Raw genomic sequence first — 18,781 nt, 5'->3', positions numbered from 1 at the left:
TCTGGAGCTTACCATAAAATTGGTGTAGTGGTACCATAAATTGGTATACATTAATAGTATACCACGATTGGACATGCTAATATAAACCTTAAGCTTCTTCATAAACCTTAAGCAGACACAACTCAAAGATAGTAGAGTTAGCTGTCCAGAGGTGAGCAGTCATTGTAGGAATGGTTCCAGTTAAGTTTTTTAAAGGTTCTCTTTAGCAATTGTTGGTTCATCCTCACCATGAGCACGTAGTGGCATATCTTATTTCTAAATCCAATTGGTGACTTGTGTTTAAATATAATATAAATGTTTTCACTTATGTGTAAACTTGTTTAGTTATTTAGTTATATCAGTTATTAGTCTTTGATATGTTTAGCTGTGTATACACAAGGCTGAGTCAGAAACCCTCACTAAGGAGTACACGTTTTCCATTTTGCAACTCCTTGGTTATGTACTATGCTTTCAGGTGATCTGCAGCAACTATTATTTTGGGATTGTGCAAAAAAAATTGAAATAATTTAACTTGTGACAAGTACAGGTTACAAGGTCCACTGATGGCAAGTGAGGTGTACAAAGGTGGTGCATGTGTTTAATAATAGTTATTTTGGTTCTGTATATTTTGTAAATGCTGCTTTTAAGACAACCAAACATGATAAATGTGTCAGGATTCCCAACTTGTAATACATGCCAATATTAAGAGATTACTTCAAGATTACAACCAACCTACTTACCCACCCCATCTGTTATAATGCTGAAATCAGACAGCTGTTACTTGCATTTTAAAGGAATCTTAATTGAGATGTGAAAATCCCAAAATGTAGTTTGGGCTTAGATAAGATTTCAACAAGCATCCAATTTATGTAATTTCTTGGCCTTTTGGATTGGTTTTCAGTTTAGATTTGCAACTGAAACAACATTGAAAATTAAATGAATAATCATTTAACTAATTAATAGTATATTGATCACAACTGTGTAAAATAACCTCTCCTTTCAATATCTCATTTAAGCCTATTTGTTTTTTCTTGTATTATTTATGTGGAACATCAGCCATTTTACAGAAATGAAAGATTTTCCTTTATTTTATAATCTGGTGGTTCAAATTTCAAAATTATGAATTTTATAGTATTAAGAAATACACAAAAACTATAAAATATTTTCCCCATTCTTTTAATTTGTATTCACATTCAAAATTAAGTTTACCAGAATCCAGTCAAATTAAAAATATCCAACCAGGATACAATGCCCAGTGATGCCACAATGCATAATTAAAATCTTGAAGAGACCTAGTTCTTATAAAACAAACACAAAATTTATTTTAAGGAAATCAGTGTCTCACAATGGTAAACCATAAAAGCCACGATTATTTTGTTCCTTGGCATGGTTCAGTTTACAGCATTTTACAATTAAAAACAAAGACACATAATTCTACTCACTTGACAGTTACAAAAAAAATTGCTCAAAGTGAGGTATTTCCTTTAGGAAATCACTGAAGAGTGCTGATACCAGATATAGTCAGACTGTATAAACTTAAAAGACACTGTACAAAAAAGAGGAATTATTTGAAAGGTTATTTCAGTAAAGACAATGAAGTGAAATATTTGACTTTGAAACTTGACTATACTTGTAATTCTGGATTGCACTACGATGCCAACATGACATCATTAGCAACAGCTGATACATGGTCCTCATCCCAAACATTTGCTAACATAGCAAGTTCAGGGACATATATTCCTATTTGGACTGTAGTTAATGATGTTTCTTATATAATAAAAACAATATCTATATACATGTGCAAACCAGAAACTCAGCAAAAAAAAACCCATTTGTATCAGAAATGCATTGATCAGGATTCTTCATTTAATCATACAATGGATGCAAAGATACTGCACTGAAAAACTATCCCCCAAATCATTTTCTTTTTAAATAAAGGACTTCAGCAGTATTGACTGTCATACAGCATTTAACTAATGTTTGATTCTAACCTGTTAGATCTCCAGTCAATAGTTAATAGCTACTGCCATAATAGCAAAGGTTCTTGGTCCAAATATAATTGTACAGAAAAATTCTAAACATACCAATTCATGAAACTTACGAGGACTTAAGTGGATATTGGACCGAATCATTACTTGCCTTCAAGCAGTGATCCAAATTAGGTACAGCTATAACAAAGTAATCTCAAAGTGTTTAGAGAGAAAGTACTGATTTTAATTTTTTAAAGTCTATAAATATGGTTATTCTAGATGTAAATAGCCACTACATATTTATCTTGTCACAATTTTAAAAGGGCCTATAACCCTGTAACGAATCAATGTTTTATGCTGCTCTCAACCACATTTCTCTCTATAATGAATATCATATGCATTATACAAAAACATGTAAAATGTTCCCTTTAAAATGAACTAAGCTGCTTTAATTTGGAAGTTATAAAGGATTGTAAACAAATCTAGAAGATGTTTGGGGTACAAAAAGAGTTGCCTATGTATAGCTCCTAAATTATAAATTCCAAGATAAAATCGTTACAAGTTTTATTGTGTAATAATTACTTACAGTAATGAGCCTTATTCTCCTAAAGGTGTCATAGTCATAGAAAAAAATTAGTCAATAGAAGACATTTTTAATGAATTATAAGATTAAACATATTGTAGCCCATTACTTGGGTAATCCCATCAATATAAGACAATTTTGTTTTTTGAATTGGAAAATTGAAAAGGTGCTGACTTCTTTTATATCTATGAAATTGCCAGTTTTTTTACAATGATATTTAAAACTTTATAGAATAGAATATAATTCTTTATTGGCCAAGTGTGATTGGACACCCAAGGAATTTGTCTTGGTGTAATAGAAGAGGAGCTACAAAGAAATTATATGGATAATCCATAGTGAACAACAAATTTGTACAAGTAGATTTATTTGAACTCTGACCTGGAGAAGAAATAACTCAGAGTTAGTGGAGTTTACATTAAGAAAAAGACTGGTTCTAGATGATGAATAATCCTGTGAGTGTTTTTGTATTACACCACGTGAATGAACTGCAGCTCACAAGATAGGATTGAGTAGTTAATACTCAGAAGACAAAACCCTCACCAAATTCAATAGGGGATTGAGTTAGATTTAACTATCACTTAAATTGTGATAATCTTTCCAACAAGGGCTCCTAATAGCAATAACATCAATGTTTTACAATAAACTGAGTATGTACTAATACACTGTCTTACATTCTAATTGGTGAGATGCAAAAAACTGTATCAACTAGAGATCTAACTGCAGACTGGTGTGAGAGAGTTTAGGGACACTTGTTTTCCTGGCAGTGTCAAGAGATGTTGGGGAGAAAATGGATATGAAAGGAAAGAAGTGAAAGAATTAAAGATACGCGTACAGTGATGCAGGAAAAAAGGTATGAAAAATAATTAGAAAATAAATTAATCTCCAACAGAATTATTTGAAATACATTTCAGGAAAGTGGAAACTGCTTGGAACTGAATGAATTGGCTTATGGAATGCCACAAGTGTGTAGAGTTATAACAGTGGGAAATATGTAAAAGAATATTTGGTCCAATGATACAGTGAGAGGCAGCTATGAGCTAATTTTATTGAACAGATTTTTTGCTAGTAGCATTAGGGGTGTATTTTCTTGTAACTACCTCACAAGGCTACCACCATTAGAATTAAGTTTTTTTTAAAAAAAACAACAAAGTGAGCTCCTTCATTTATCAGAATTATCTGATACTTATCATTTAACAAGTAGGCTGGTAGGAAACTCCTCCTATAAAAATGTGGCATTTCACCATACAGATGATTTGCAACGCAAAGAGTATCTCTGAGGATAATAATTTGTGTTCAAGACCTTCTTCCTTATCCATGCCTTGGGCTTTGCTGAGTGACAACTGGAGTAAGATACCTCCAACACAACAGAATTGTGAGATGGGTAATTTTAATCAAATTTGGTAATCCCCTTCAAATCTATATAAAACTCCAGAGCTGAGGAACATATGAAAATGTAATTCCAGTCTGTGAGTATAAGTTAGTTACACTCAAGATAAAGCCATGGAAAATTAAATCTGAGATGTCAGTTCTGTTTTTAAGGAGTCATATCCTAAGAACATAAAACCACTGCATGAGGGAAACTGCTGGTTACAGCATTCAAAGGTGACAATAATCGTATTTAAAAATTAGTACTTTTAACAAGATTAGAAGAGTGATCAAAATCAAAGCAAAGGTGATGCCATAAGACAAAATTTTAATTTCTGGAACATGCTAGGAAAGACATGGAACTTATAGAAATGAGAGATATTCCACCCCCCCACCCCACCCCCCCCAAAAAAAAGCATGTTTGCAAGATACCTCAGCTTTGATCTTATGCTGAAGTAGGAGAGGGTCTTCATCCCCAACTTTTCTGTTTTAAAAGAGTAATCTGAAGAGCTATTAATAAACTCTCCCTCTGATATTTAGCCTTAAAATCGAGGAAAACCAGGAAGCATTTATGTGGCTCAGACAGCTAAATCTAGCAATGGTAGAAACAAGCAAGCATGGAAAAGAACTCAAAGTGGAAACTCTACAACACCCTGATTTTTTTTCTTTCTAGTTTTGTCCTGTTTAGTCTTGTGTGGGCCAGGATTTTGGGAAGGCTTTGTCAATTTAATGAGCAATACCTCTGTTACAAGTAGCAATACAATAGAAGCTTGGTATTTCCTATGAAAGAGAGGCTGCAATCAAAAAGGGAAAGGGGTGTGTAGACAGTTTCTGGGGTACGGTAGGCTTTAAGTGGAGGAAGAATGCCAGAATCTGCCATCCATATGCTTGTTCTCAAGGAAAATTGTAGACAAGGAAAACCAAGACAAATGATTATGCTGAACCTGTCTGTTTAGCAATATTTACAAGAGATTACTGCATCACCTTTCCCAAGATAGAAAATAATCAATCTGAAGAATTAACATTCCTTCTACAACAATGGCACTTGTGGAATAGTATCTTCAGGACCAGAAACAGATACTGGAAAGTCTGTCCATGAGGGAGACAGTAACATTTTGCACATGCTCCTTGCAAGGTAAAATAGAAATGGGAGCAATAAACGGATACAGAAAAGTATTTTGGGTTCAGAGAAAAATCTGGGAGAGAAGTTAATTACTGTGGTTACAAAAACGTAATAAGAGGGTTTAAGTGTGATCTGATCTGGTCATGTGCAATGATACATAGAGAAAATGGCATTCCTCCTTGAAATTTTATATCTTTTGGCTGCATGGATAGCATCTGCATGGATGCCTAAGCCATACATATAAATCATAGAGAGAATGCAATAAAACATCCCATATGGTAGGAAGCTTTCTGTGGCTTAATAGGAATCAATGGGAGGAGGAAGCAGAATGCAACCTTGATATACAGTATATCTGTTAGTTGATGATAGTTGATGAAGCAGATGATAGTTGTTCTTTAAATTTCTCTTCAGATAATTGAGCTAGCACAAGTCCTGGGCCTTGGCATATTTGTTTTGTTTTTTCAAGGCCTTTAGTAAAATAGAGAAACAAGAATAATACAAAATTTAGCAAGGGGATATCCTTTCTATCATCCTTTTTGTTTTTCTACCATGGAACCTGACTGGGTAAATAAAACATTATGATAAACTTTGTAGCTTTCTCTACTGGAAATTCTTCTACCAAAACTTTCCTACATAATGCCTTCCCACCGATTCTGCATACTAAGGATTTTAAAAATTTAACAGTTCCTCACTCTAAAAGGGGCTGCATTTCCCATTCAACTGTATTACTGTAGAATTCTTTCTTACATATAAGGAAGTGATACCAGTAATAAAGGTGGTGGTCTTCATGAATTACAAATACGGCCTTTGATAAGATGTTATTAAGTTATGGCTTCCTATCTTATAGGTCAGCTAGCTATGCCCAATTATTAGACAATAATTCTGTCTTATTTGTCCCACCTAATAGCATTAATCTATACCAAAGTATTTCTTTATCTTTTCTTGAAATTGGATCACACTGCTTTGGCAAGAATCAACAATCAGAGAATATTCATTATTAAGAGAAATGACTGAGATTACCACTTTTCAAGATGAATGGAATTCTGAGATTGAAGTTTCTTTAAAATCAGTATTTTAGTTTTAAGGAAAAATAGCACTATTTGCAGAATCTAGTTTAACTCACTGAACAGAAGGGAGGGAGGACCAGACTTATAGATGTATTAGATTACTTCAGCTAAGAATCATTTATACAAACAATCATCCACATCATCACAAAACTGTGTATGTAATTTGGCAAAGTGGGTAAAACAAAAGGATAAGCATCATTTTGTGGCTAAATCCATAGTAATACTATTGAACATAGCCTTGATCTGCATTATCCTTATCCCATCTTACCCAAATAATTTTAAAATAGAAGATATTATATATTTTAAATTCTAAATAGATTTCAGCTTTGAAAATCTCTGAGGAGGACTTGGTTTTTTAAAAACCTCCTTCTCCATATGCTCTTAAAAAAAGCATTATTAGCAAAATAAAAGCAACTTGATAGCAAGAGATCCATTCCTGCTACTATATGTAAAAACCTTTATGTTTTGAAACATTATGAAAACAAGCCACCCCTACATTAACATAGAAATGATAGCAGGACTTATAAAAATGTTGTGGCAATTACTTGCACAGTAGGACTCTATATTAATATAGTCATTATCCCACAGTCAGTCTAAAATCTATCAAAAGCTGCTCCCACTAAAAGTAGAAAGCCTGAAGTGATCACAGCAGCTCTATCAACCTAAAAGGGGAAAAAAATCTTTGGTCCCAAACTTGAAATACACTATTCTACTAGTTTCAAAAAAGCTCTTTGCACAGATTTAAACAGGCAGTATTTTTATGCCAATTAATGGAATATTATGACTAAACAGAACAGGCATGTAAATAAAGCAGCAATCTCATTTCTTTAGAATATTTAGTTAGTTACTTGGAAAGAAATAGCTGCTTTTGAATTATGAAAAAAGAGAGCATCTCATATGGTTTCTGTAACTGCAAAATTGAAAGGCCAAGGACGCAAGGTATTTCTAATCACCAGGACTTAAAATTGATAAAGAGCTTTCTGTGTATACATTCTATGTGCAGTGTCAACTTGCAGCCACCACACTGCCAGAATGGCTGTAATAAAACATGTCTCAAAACAGAATTAGCTTTTTTAACAAAATATTTTTATTCTCCTTTATCTATGTGTGAGATATACTGTAAATTGGTATTTTTAAAATTCAGTTGGTCTATGATTATATTAAAATCTAAGTTTAGTCATTGCACCAAATTAGATGCTTGCATTAAAATATGTTTGTGGATGTAAATTTACAGAATAGTAATTTATAATGGAAGCATCCAGAGTAGAGGCAAAGTATTGTGTGGCTTAGAGATTAGAGAATTGCCTTGGTAAATGATTGTGACCAAATTCCTGAGAAATAAACTGAATTAGTGGGAAGAATGAATAGCGATAAGCATATCCAATAGACTAAATTAAAAGGGAAGGAAAATACATTTTTAAGACTAGATGAAAGCAATGTATATGTATTTTTCAGGATTTCATAAACATATGAGCACATTAAAAATATTTATAATCTAAAAAGTTATTCAAAATTATATGATCCTATTGATTATGGAAAGAAAGAGAGTCATATACAAAATGTAATAAGCTTTTATGTAAAGTTGTAGTAAACAGCACTAATATTAGTGTCTTGTGAGAACCAGCACACGAGGTTTTCACGAGAGGTAACTAGTGCAAAGTAACTTGAATTTGAAATCTTTTTAGTTTAAAATGCTTTATTTTGAGTTTGAAACAGTTGTTCTAACTCTGAAATAGGCCATTCTGATATTATCACACTTCCATTTTGAGACTGAAATTCATTTCTAGAATAGCTGAACATCCCACTTCGAAACTGAAACAACTGCTTTGTATTAAAACATTTTGCAAACCTGCAATTTTTCAGTGAAAAGTAATTACAAAGTCAGGAATTATATAAAAAAACAGATATAGTACCAAAAAAATATTTTCACTCAAAATCATATAGCTAAAACTTGTGACCTGTAAGAAACTGTATGATAATTATTAGGATTTATAATACAGCAACTTTATTTTATGCCCGTTCAATCTAATAGAAAATTTCATTCTGTGCAAAAAGCTACTGAAACTTTTTAAATGACCCTTGTTTAAATATCATTGCCTAGAACATCAAATGCAGCAGTGACAGAGAAGACAGGGAAATAAGCAAGGCTGTGTGTATTCCATGATCCACCCAGAAATATGGAACTTCTACTTTAAGTGCAGATTTTGCTATCCTGAGAATTTTAAACTTTAAAAAGGCATGTTTCTAGATCTTAAGGCTGAGAACGATCTGAATTTCCAATTGTCAGAGGCAGTGTTTCTTAGGTCTGCATCCATTTTTTTTGCAATTGTTCACCTTCCTTTACCCATAAGCCAATCAACATGAAATACAGAAATATACCTAATTCATAGGATTGAGAGACAGACTTTGGAATTCAGCTTTTCTGAAGTATAAAATCTGCTTTTCTGTGCTAAAATCTGGGTTGTTAGCACAAAATACACACAATCCTGTTAACTTCCCTTATTCTTTTTGATATCAAGATGGATTGAAAAGTTCAAAAAAGATCATTTTACAAGGAAACACAATAAAAACAATTCCCTAGGTAAAAATATTTTTGCATACTTTCCCCCCTTTAGCTACCTACTAGATTACAATGAAAAAGGTGAAACTGAGCTTGCCTTGCTCTGAAGGCCATTGACAATAGCGGTCAATGTTGCCTTATAAAAAAGGAAAGCAGAATCTGGCCCACAAAGAATTCCCTAAATAGGGATAACACTAATCACCGAAGTGCACTTGACACCATAGGAGCTACAGTATTTTTTTCACATGCACACTTTGTAGGACAGTTTGTACATGAAATCAAACAATGAATATAAATATGCAAGCATCTTGTTTTTAAGTATACAAATTAAAGTTTGTTTACATTCTTTACTTTCCAAGTTGCTGATGGAAAAAGTGATCTTTCCAATAGGAAGCCAAAGATGCTCATTAATGCAGTAAAATATTCATACACACCTTTCTTTCTTTCTTTCTTTCTTTCTTTCTTTCTTTCTTTCTTTCTTTCTTTCCTTCTTTCTTTCCTTCCTTCCTTCCTTCCTTCCTTCCTTCCTTCCTTCCTTCCTTCCTTCCTTCCTTCCTTCCTTCCTTCCTTCCTTTTTCACACATCCACACATACAGCCTTCTCACATACTTCAGGTTATATAGCTGTGTGACTATGAAAAGCCCTAGATAGGACATACTCCTCTCACCACAAGAGGATGACAGAATTATTAATATCAATTCATTTTTTTCTGTAGGGAATTTCTTCTATTTTCAGTAATTTGTGGGCTGAAATCTGCACAGAATCCATTAGGAGCAGGAGTTTTCAAATAATTTTTCGACTCCATTTGATCAGGATATAGGTACTCTTCAGCAAAGTTTGGGAACGTTTCAGTAAAATAATGGAAATCGTCTAGAAATGGAAAAAAGACAGTTTCAATAATCATTTCAATTACTATCATAGGTGTTTTTGCTGTATTATAAGTCATATTAAAAGTATTATATATAATTATCTGAATTAAAATTTATGCTTTAGGTCTACTCAAATCAATGGAAACTAAGTTTATGGTGAATGAACTGATTTCAATAGGTTTTGCCTAAGAATGCTAAGTTATGGTTTATCTATCTTTAGGAACATGTTTAAGGTTAGGATTGTTAACTTAATAATTGTTTAGTATTATACAATATTTGGAGCAATACATTATAGAGTGCATAATTATAACAGGGCTTTGTAGACATCATCATCATCATCATCATCATCATCATCATTCTGTAAGAACCAAAGTTAAAGAACAACAGTATTAGAGTGTTTTTCAAACTATGTTTGTTTTCCCTGGTTTCATGTTTCTCAATATTTATCTACAATATCCTCTGACAGAAACAGCATTACGTTTCATCAAAGGCAATTACCATTTCTATTGCTTATCAAATTTCAAATTTTCTCTTCTCAGACTACTGCCTATCTCAATTCAGATTTTGCACCCTAAGATTCTATTATATTTCCATAATTGCATGCTCCAGAGAAATGTGAAAAAAATTATTAACAAATGTTCAGCAATCTTTCTAGGAAAAAAATCCCAAGATACTTCAGAATTCCTTAGAATGCAATTCAAAATCCCAATGTCTGCATTTCACCCCTATCATGCTTAAGGGTAATTTTCAAAATCAGAGAAGATAAAAGAAGTGGTAAAAGAAATTAAAATATTTTAATTAAGAACAGAAAAGAGAAATACTACCGTGTTTCTCACAAAATAAGGCTGGGCCTTATTTTTTTTTGACCCCTGAAAAAACGGGTAGGCCGTCTTTCGGGGGTGACTTAATTTCCTCCCCCACCTAGAGCGGCCCATACGCACGTACCTTGCCGCGAGGCCGCTTCTATCGGCCAACGAAAGCTCCCCGAAGGCAGAGTCCCCAGCTGCTTCAGGGCGTGGCGTGGCTGCCCGTGTCCCCTCGCCTTTAGGCAGTCTCTTTCGGGCAATGGAAGCTCCCCAAATGCAGTCACCAGCCACTTTGATCGGCCGGTAGAAGCGGCCTCGGGGTGAGCGCACACACACACACACACACACACACTCTGGGGACTCTGCCTTCAAGGGAGCTTTCGTCTGCTGATAGAAGCGGCCTCGTGGCGAGGGAGTGTGTGTGTGTGTGTGTGCGCTCGCCCTGAGGCTGCTTCTACCGGCCGATCGAAGTGGCTGGTGACTGCATTTGGGGAGTTTCCATTGCCCGAAAGAGACTGCCTAAAGGCGAGGGGACATGACAGCAGCCACACCTTGCCCTGAAGCGGCTGCGGCTGGGGACTCTGCCTTCAAGGGAGCTTTTGTCTGCTGATAGAAGCGGCCTTGCGGCGAGGGGAGTGTGTGTGTGCGCTCGCCCCGAGGCCGCTTTCACTGGCCGATCAAAGCTCCCTTGAAGGCAGAGTCCCCAGCCGCTTCGGGGCGAGGCATGGCACATACACACTCCCCTTGCTGCGAGGCCGCTTCTACCGGCCGATTGAAGTAGCTGGTGACTGCATTTGGGGAGCTTCCATTGCCCGAAAGAGACTGCCCTAAAGTGAGAGGACACGGGTAGCCACGCCACGTCCTGAAGCGGCTGGGGACTCTGCCTTCAGGGAGTTTCTATCGGCTATCGGGGTATTCTAGCCTAGGCTACCTGCAGGGCACTCCTAAAGGCAAGTTTTCTCCCCATCCCCCCCGCCCATTTCTCTTCACCTCATGTAGTTCTAACAAACGATGTGAGAAATGGCGGGGAAAAGCATGGTTTGAATAGGCCTAAATTTTGGGGGCGGGGCTTAATTTCACCTCATGGCTAGAAATCATGCTGGGCCTTCCTACTGGTGGAGGCTGTATTGTTTTGTGCGCTCGCCCCGAGGCCGGGGTATATACTTTTTCTGTACTAAATTTAAGACCAGAGTAGGGGTTTTTTATTTTTGTATACAGAGTGTAGATTTCTGTACAGTCCATTTAAGAAACTAGTATCAAAGAAGCATGGATATATGTTAATTTTACTAGTAAGGACTAGAAGAACTTGCAAGGGAGATACAGAACAACCTAGGAAATGTGGTAGGACTGACCAGGAGTCACAGTACTGGTTTTGCAATATTAATTGTAGATTACCTTGCAGGACTGCCCTAAACGATTCTCTTTCAAGAACACCTCTTTATTTCATTGATATGGAATGTGGGCAATTAAAAGCAATAGGTAACACTGTCAAGTAGTTGCATTCCATCTTTTAATGTCAGTCAAAATGTAGTAAGGCTTCAATATGATTATACCACACAGCATGTAGTGCACTATATTTTGTGTGTTATCTATTTATTTACATGTGTGGCATGGGCATAAATAAGCAACCCATAGTCTATATAAACAAACAAGCAACTGCAGGCTCCAAATGCAATTATTACAAAAGAAGGAAATGCACAGTAGCTTTAAAGTTTGATTCTTCCCTTTCTAGTTCTAGTATTGAGCCTCAATATGTTCAGGTACCACTAGAAGAGTATAGATTTAGCTCAGAGTTCAAGAACTGTGGAGTTCTTGTTGCTGTCTGACCTTAGTTGTTTGTTTGCAGACCTTTTATTACTTGACTAGGTAACATCATCATTGTGAATGAGTATGGGGTTTGCTGCCGGTCTATAGTTAGCAGAATGCCTTGCCTGCTTTGATGGAGGCACTGTTTCCTGTGTTTGGATAGATTTTGTTTCCAGATGCCCTTTCTGATTTCCATACACAAAAATCTATAAAAGACCTGTTTCATAGACTTACCATAAGCAATTTCCCCTTTTTCTTTGTCATCTATAGCTTTAAATAGACTTGACACATTAAGGTCTGAAACACCCATGGCACTCTTCAGGATGGAAGTTAACTCTTGTTCTGTTACACCACCAGTTTCTGATTGATACATCTGTAAAATATAGACACCTATTATTTGAGCTTCCAGAAAAGAACCATATTTATTATTAAATATGAGACACGAAATAAAATATTAGGTTTAGTACCAGAAAACTATATAAGCTTCACTTCATTTCCAAATACACTTCTTTCTGCCCCTAGATGGTGTGATTTTTTTCCCTACCAATCAATATAAACTGTGATTCTGCCTAGCTTCACCTGCTGCTTCCTGTCTGTTAGGAAGCTTATGATCCACTTACAAGTGTGTTCAGGTACCGCTAGCTGGTTTAGTTTAGTTAGAAGAATGTCTGGAATGATGGTATTGAATGCTGAACTGAAGTCTACAAAGAGGACCCTTGCGTAGGTATTTGGAGATTCAAGATGTCGTAGGATGTAGCGCAGAACCATATTAACAGCATCATCTGTCGATCTATTTATTCGGTATGCAAACTGCATGGGATCTAACAGAGTGAAAGATCCGTGATGGTTTTTAGGTGGGACAGTACACTAGCCTTTCAAAGGTTTTCATAACTACAGATGTCAGAGCAACTGGTCTGTGGTCATTCAGTTTCCTGATGGAAGGCTTCTTTGGCATTGGGATGATTGTAGAGTGTTTGAAGCAAGAAGGAACATAGCACATCTCTAGTGATTTATTGAATGTTAGGCACTAGAGTTTATAAGCCAATATCCTAATTAATGGGGCTGAAAAGCATTGGAATCACAGAAATTCAAGCAGGAGCTACAGAACAGAAATGAACTATGGAAATGAAAAAAGAGCTGGGTCTGTAGCTAAGGTATAAAAATGGTAACTACAGATATAATATGAAGGATGGAACAACAGTATTGAGGGAAGAGAGTCAATGGGATGGATGAGAGGTACTGGAGGAACTGAACAGTTATTCAAATTAGCATTTGGAGACTACAGAAACTTGAGGTTTATGAGTTAAGCTTGAGACGGTTTTAGTGATCAATATGGATAACTGAACACAGAACACATAGCCATGAAGACTGGAACCAAAGAGAGTCTACATATGAAGGGATAGGATCTATGTGAATATTATGAATCCTAAACAGTGTTGATATTGGATGGATATATGGAATATGTGGAAACTTCCCACTAAGAAATGGTAGCACTATGCATATTCAAACAGTAGTTGTGGTAAAGCTGATTGTGGAACATTTAGGAATCTTGGCCTCAGAGAAGAAATCATCAGGTTTTGTAAAGATCTACAGAATCATGCCTGAGAATCAAGAATTGGGAGCCTTAAAAAGTAGGGTGATGGAGTTGGACATTTCAAAGATGGTATCAATGGCATAGTGCCAGTCACTGGAGATGAAGGAGAAGGAACAGAGGTCAAAATTGGTGATCTGTTGCAATCAGCCACTTTGATGAATCAAAATTTTGAATTATGTAAGACATAATGTATTCAAATCTCCATAATATCAGCAGTGTTTAAACTGGTTTTCCTGGTGTCAAGAACTCTCCAGAAATCATTGGCAGTACCAGTGTATTTGGCTTGGAATGAGAAGGAGGAGATATACTACAATAGAGTATCAATGTTAAACTTCCATCAGCAATACAACAAAACTACCCATGCTAGAGTTCAGCAAGGAAGCATATCGAACTAGCACTGCTTGATCAGCCTAAAGTCTGAAAATATAGTTTTGTAACGAGTCAGAGCATGAAACACTTTGTGGTCTTTGAAACTTTAAGATGCGCAGCTCTGCCAATGAACACAAAATCCAATGGAAGTGGCACAAAGAATGTTCTAGTGATAGGAAGCTTACTTTTACAATGTATGTATTGTCCCCCTCCCTCTCAAAAGATGGGACTTGAGGCCATTGGCTAAGAGAACTTTGGCAAAATATACCACATTAAAGTAAAAATGTTAGGGGAAAAAAGATGCAATAATAGTAGAAAGAAAGAGAGGACTAAGACAAGATAGAAATCAATAAACAGGAAAACATGATCAATATGGCCAAAAGGAAATCGAGATGGGGATTATTTCTCATTATGTCCTACTACAGAAACAAAAAAGGGAACTAATTTGATATGTCTCTTGATATAGATATGCACGTTAGGGTGAGCAATTCAAAGCTCAGCTTTAAAATATTGTGGACTGAAGGTCTTCCAGATACAAAGCCATGTGTGTCATGCAAAGGAAAAAAAAACCTGGCCCTTCTCATTTTGCATGCACAGACAAAAGTGGCATCATGTTTCTACAGTCCAGATTGCTGCTAAGATTTGTAGCAGATGGTAACACTTAAGAACAGTTGTAAAGTCAGTAGTGGGTTTCAGATATAATGAAGTTGTAGCTAGCATTTGACCTACCTATTAAAAAAACTTGGTTTTAAATAGCCATTAATTGAGCACATTAAATAAAAATTGTTACTTGCCTTAAAAGCCAACTGCATTGTTTGCAATGTTTTAGAAGGTCTACAGACTACCGACAAAGCTATTACATATTCTCGTATGTCAATCAGGCCATCTTCCTTCTGTTGAAAAAGTAAAGGAACATGCAGAAATTCATATGTAGAGACTATATGAAAATTTCTGAACTTACAGACACAAATTTTCTAAAACTGCGATTAATGCAACTGCTATTTAGATGGGGCAAATCCTTGTGAATTTCTGAAAATCTTATGTAAACTTCAGTTTTCTTTATCAGAATGGGACTTAGAAAGTTTGAAGTGTGTATTTATTTATGGTTTCATTTTTCAGCAACCTATCCCCTAAAAATATGATTATGTAAAGAAATATAGGCAATTTGATTAGCAATTTTTTTACTGCAGAGTGAAAAATTTAGCAGTGGAGGGATGCAATTGTCCCCACAAAATATATGTAACAGGACTAGTACTGGTAGGTGGAGTCAAATCATATCCATAGCCATTTCCTGTTTCCAAATACAGGTAGTCCTCAACTTACAACCACAATTGAGCCCAAAATTTGTTAAGTGAGTTTTGCCCCACTTTACTTTTCTTGCCACATTTGTTAAGTGAATCACTGTAGTTGTTAAATTAGTAACATGGTTGTTGAGTGACTCTTCTTTCCTCTTTGACTTTGCTTGTCAGAAGGTTGCAAAAGGTGATCACATGACCCCAGGACATTGCAACCGTCATACATGTGAGTTAGTTGTCAAGCATCCAAATGTAAATCTTATGACCAAGGGGATGCTGCAATGGAGATATGTGTGAAAAATGGTCATAAGTCACTTTTTTCAGTACTGTTATAACTTTGAACAGTCACTAAGCGAACTGTTGTAATTTGAGGACTATATGTACAGTTCTCTCACATGCATATACAGGTAAGTCCTCAACTTACAACTAATCACTTAACAACTGTTTGAAGTTATACTGGGCCACCTACCACTCATCCTCAAACTTATAACTGCTGTACCTCCCCATGTTTACACAATCATATTTCGGGCTATTTATAACTGGTTGCAGTGATTTTTGCAATGATTTTGCTGTTTTCCAGCAGAAAATGGCAAAAAATGTCCATTGTGTATGCTGGATTCACTTAATAACCAGGTAGTTCACTTAACAACCTTGATATCTTGCTTTATGAACCAATCACAAAAACTGGTGGTAAAACTAGGCCAGTCATGTGATCCTTTGACTTACAAATCCAACAGTTCATTATCAGAATCCTGGGCACCATTGTGGTCATAAATCAATCTGTAGATTCACTTTCACTCATTAACTAAATCATATACAGATCACCGGGGTGCGGGGGGAGGAAGAGGCTTCAATCTTGCCACTGAAGAAGGAAGATGGTTATTTCTAACTGCTGTTAGTGACAATAAACATGTTCTCTATTAATGAACTGATTGCTGATCAACTGAACACTGTGGAAAAATTAGTATAGCTTCAAGGGTGTGGATAAAATGATCATGGGTGACAAATTGCATTTTTGTGCAGTGGCAAAGCAAAGCTATTTCCTCCTCCAGCAACTTGTGTGACACTATTCCTTCCCATTCTTTTGGCACATGGACACAAGTGGATTTCACCCACAGTAACATTTTCTAGTGTACAATAACTTTTGTGTTATATTTCTGGCGATAATGAATTCTTACCTCTTCAAAAAGTGCAAACATATTTTCTAACATATCTGAAACTTGGATTTTCAAATACTCTGCAAATTCCTTGAGAGTGATTTTTTTGTTTTTCAGTTTCCTAGCTCTTTCTGAGTATGCATCAAGTTCTTTTTCAAGTTTTTCTGGCTTTAACCTTAAAATAGCAAGGAAAACAAAGTATTACTTTTTGAAAACAATCATTTAAGGAAAAAAAAGAGGACTCATCTCTATTTTTTAAATTAGCTCAAAAAAATGGAAAACTTGGTTTTAATTGAAACCAATTAGGGAAAAACTTGATTTCAGTTCAAATTTATTTTCAATTGAGCAATTTATGTTCTGTTTTACAAAATACCACTATCAAGGCTATACATTCTTTTCTTCCTGCAATATACCCCTACATTTTTTTTGTTCTCAATAGAAGGGCTTTACAAATTCTGTATCCTGAATTGTATCTGAATAAAAACTTTGGCTATAAAAAAATAGAGTATTTCAACAGAACTCTCACTTTGTAAAATACATTAAATACTTCTAGCAGGGAAAATGTTATAGGTGAAAATTTGGTTATTACACCTGAGAATGTGAAGAGCCGAACTGAAGCCATTTTGTGTTCGCAGTCTGAACTTTTAAAGCTCAGAACATTATGTAATGTGTTTTCTGCTAGAAATAATACAAGATTGCAAAACTATGCACTTGGCATAAGTTAGAGGTATGTGCTGGGGTGCTCTGACATTAGATGTCACATTAAAAGATATTAATGGTTTTCTTATGGAATTTGAATAACAGGAAATCTGACTATAATGGGAATGTTGGGAGTTGTCCATGGAAGGTTGGAACTTTCTTATGAAAACGTTGTATAACGTCCATATATGGGAAACAGGAAGTGTTACATAACCATGTGATTTGATAAACCTATACAAGCTGTATTCACTAAATGGGAGTGTCTCCTTTTCTCCTAAACATGGTTTTGGAGTCAAGGGTTCCATACTGCAGTATTTTCCCTAATAAAGCCTCCTATGGATCAGATTTTCAAAAGTCTGTTGATTCATTTTTATGTACTTCTCACAGAAAATAATTTTTTCCAACATAAATTCTTACGTTTATAGTAAGTGATGTATATCTATACAGCCATATAAAATCTCCGTAATGATACACTAAATCTGCCACTTTTTTCAAATCACACTTCAAATCACTTTTTCTTTGCATCTAAGAGCATGAAGAAAATAAGGCTGATCTCTCCTTTCTGTCTGAACCAAAAGCTACCTGAAGAACTCAGAAAAGTAGAGAGATGCATTTTATAATCAGTTTGTTACACAATTCTGAACAGTTAAAAGCTTTCTTTTTGCTATATATTGATAATTTTCTTACCCAAGATTTCTTACAAGTTTTGCAAATTCTAAGAGACAGGTATTTGATGGGAGATAGAGTTGTCCTTCAGCCAAAGCCAGCTGGCAATCTTCAAAGGTATAGTCTGTTACTGAAATTCCTAATGCCCTTAAATAGACAAAAATATGTACACATATACAAATATACTCACACACACACACACACACCATTTCATAAAGTTCAATCATGGCATAGCATGGTAGTACACGTGAGAGAAGTTTTCTTGTTTTACAAACCTTTCAGATATTAGAAGTGGAAAGTAAGAATTGAAGTGAAGGTAATGACTTGAGGATACTATGCTGAATTTGTCTTGAAGAGACTAGAACCCAATCCTAATCAGCATATCCATTTCTTGCAATCTCCAAGTTGCACCTTAATTTATAACCGCAGCACAGTAGTTTGCATATTTGGTTATTTTGTAATTTTTGTCCTCTTTGTCCAATCAGATCCAAGAAATAGTTAATCAGGGTACCGCCTTAGCACCTTGCATGTATAAATTTCCACAGGATTCAATACTGGGACCATTCCAATTTAACATCTGAGTCAGGATTTGGCAGCTTGGTTTTTTGATCCCATCAAATCCATGCAATGAGTACTGTAAAACCATTTCCCCATTGCAAGATTTTGGTTACTTCTTAAAGTATATTAGTTACCCATAGAGGTAGTTAGGAGTTAAGTGTCCTGAAGCGTCTGACAATACTCATTTCTATATTTATCAAACATTCAGGTGATGTATCTATTCTCAGTCAGTGCTCGGAAATTATAATCAGATGGATAAGGATTAACAGATTGAAACTAAATCCACTGCAAGTGAGATTTGACAGTAAAATATTT

The 18,781-nt window shown here is 35.5% G+C and overlaps 1 protein-coding gene across 1 annotated transcript in view; it reads right to left on the bottom strand.

Annotated features, from left to right (window-relative positions):
- Positions 1–9,167: 9,167 nt before the first annotated feature.
- The window catches only part of LPCAT1 (lysophosphatidylcholine acyltransferase 1), a 44,375-nt gene continuing 34,761 nt past the window's right edge, over positions 9,168–18,781 (bottom strand). The window contains exons 10-14 of the mRNA XM_026672505.2: positions 17,930–18,055; positions 16,565–16,718; positions 14,886–14,984; positions 12,363–12,501; positions 9,168–9,517 (exon numbers count right to left, since the gene is read on the bottom strand). Coding sequence (XP_026528290.1) covers positions 9,342–9,517; positions 12,363–12,501; positions 14,886–14,984; positions 16,565–16,718; positions 17,930–18,055 — 694 coding nt within the window. The 3' untranslated portion in view covers positions 9,168–9,341. The remainder of the gene's footprint in view (positions 9,518–12,362; positions 12,502–14,885; positions 14,985–16,564; positions 16,719–17,929; positions 18,056–18,781) is intronic.

The sequence above is a fragment of the Notechis scutatus genome, chromosome 3, assembly GCF_049901735.1.
Source record: "Notechis scutatus isolate UNSWTSFEM ecotype Mainland chromosome 3, rNotScu1.2, whole genome shotgun sequence".
Taxonomy (NCBI): Eukaryota; Metazoa; Chordata; class Lepidosauria; order Squamata; family Elapidae; genus Notechis; species Notechis scutatus.
This window is presented reverse-complemented; position numbering and strand designations above follow the sequence as displayed.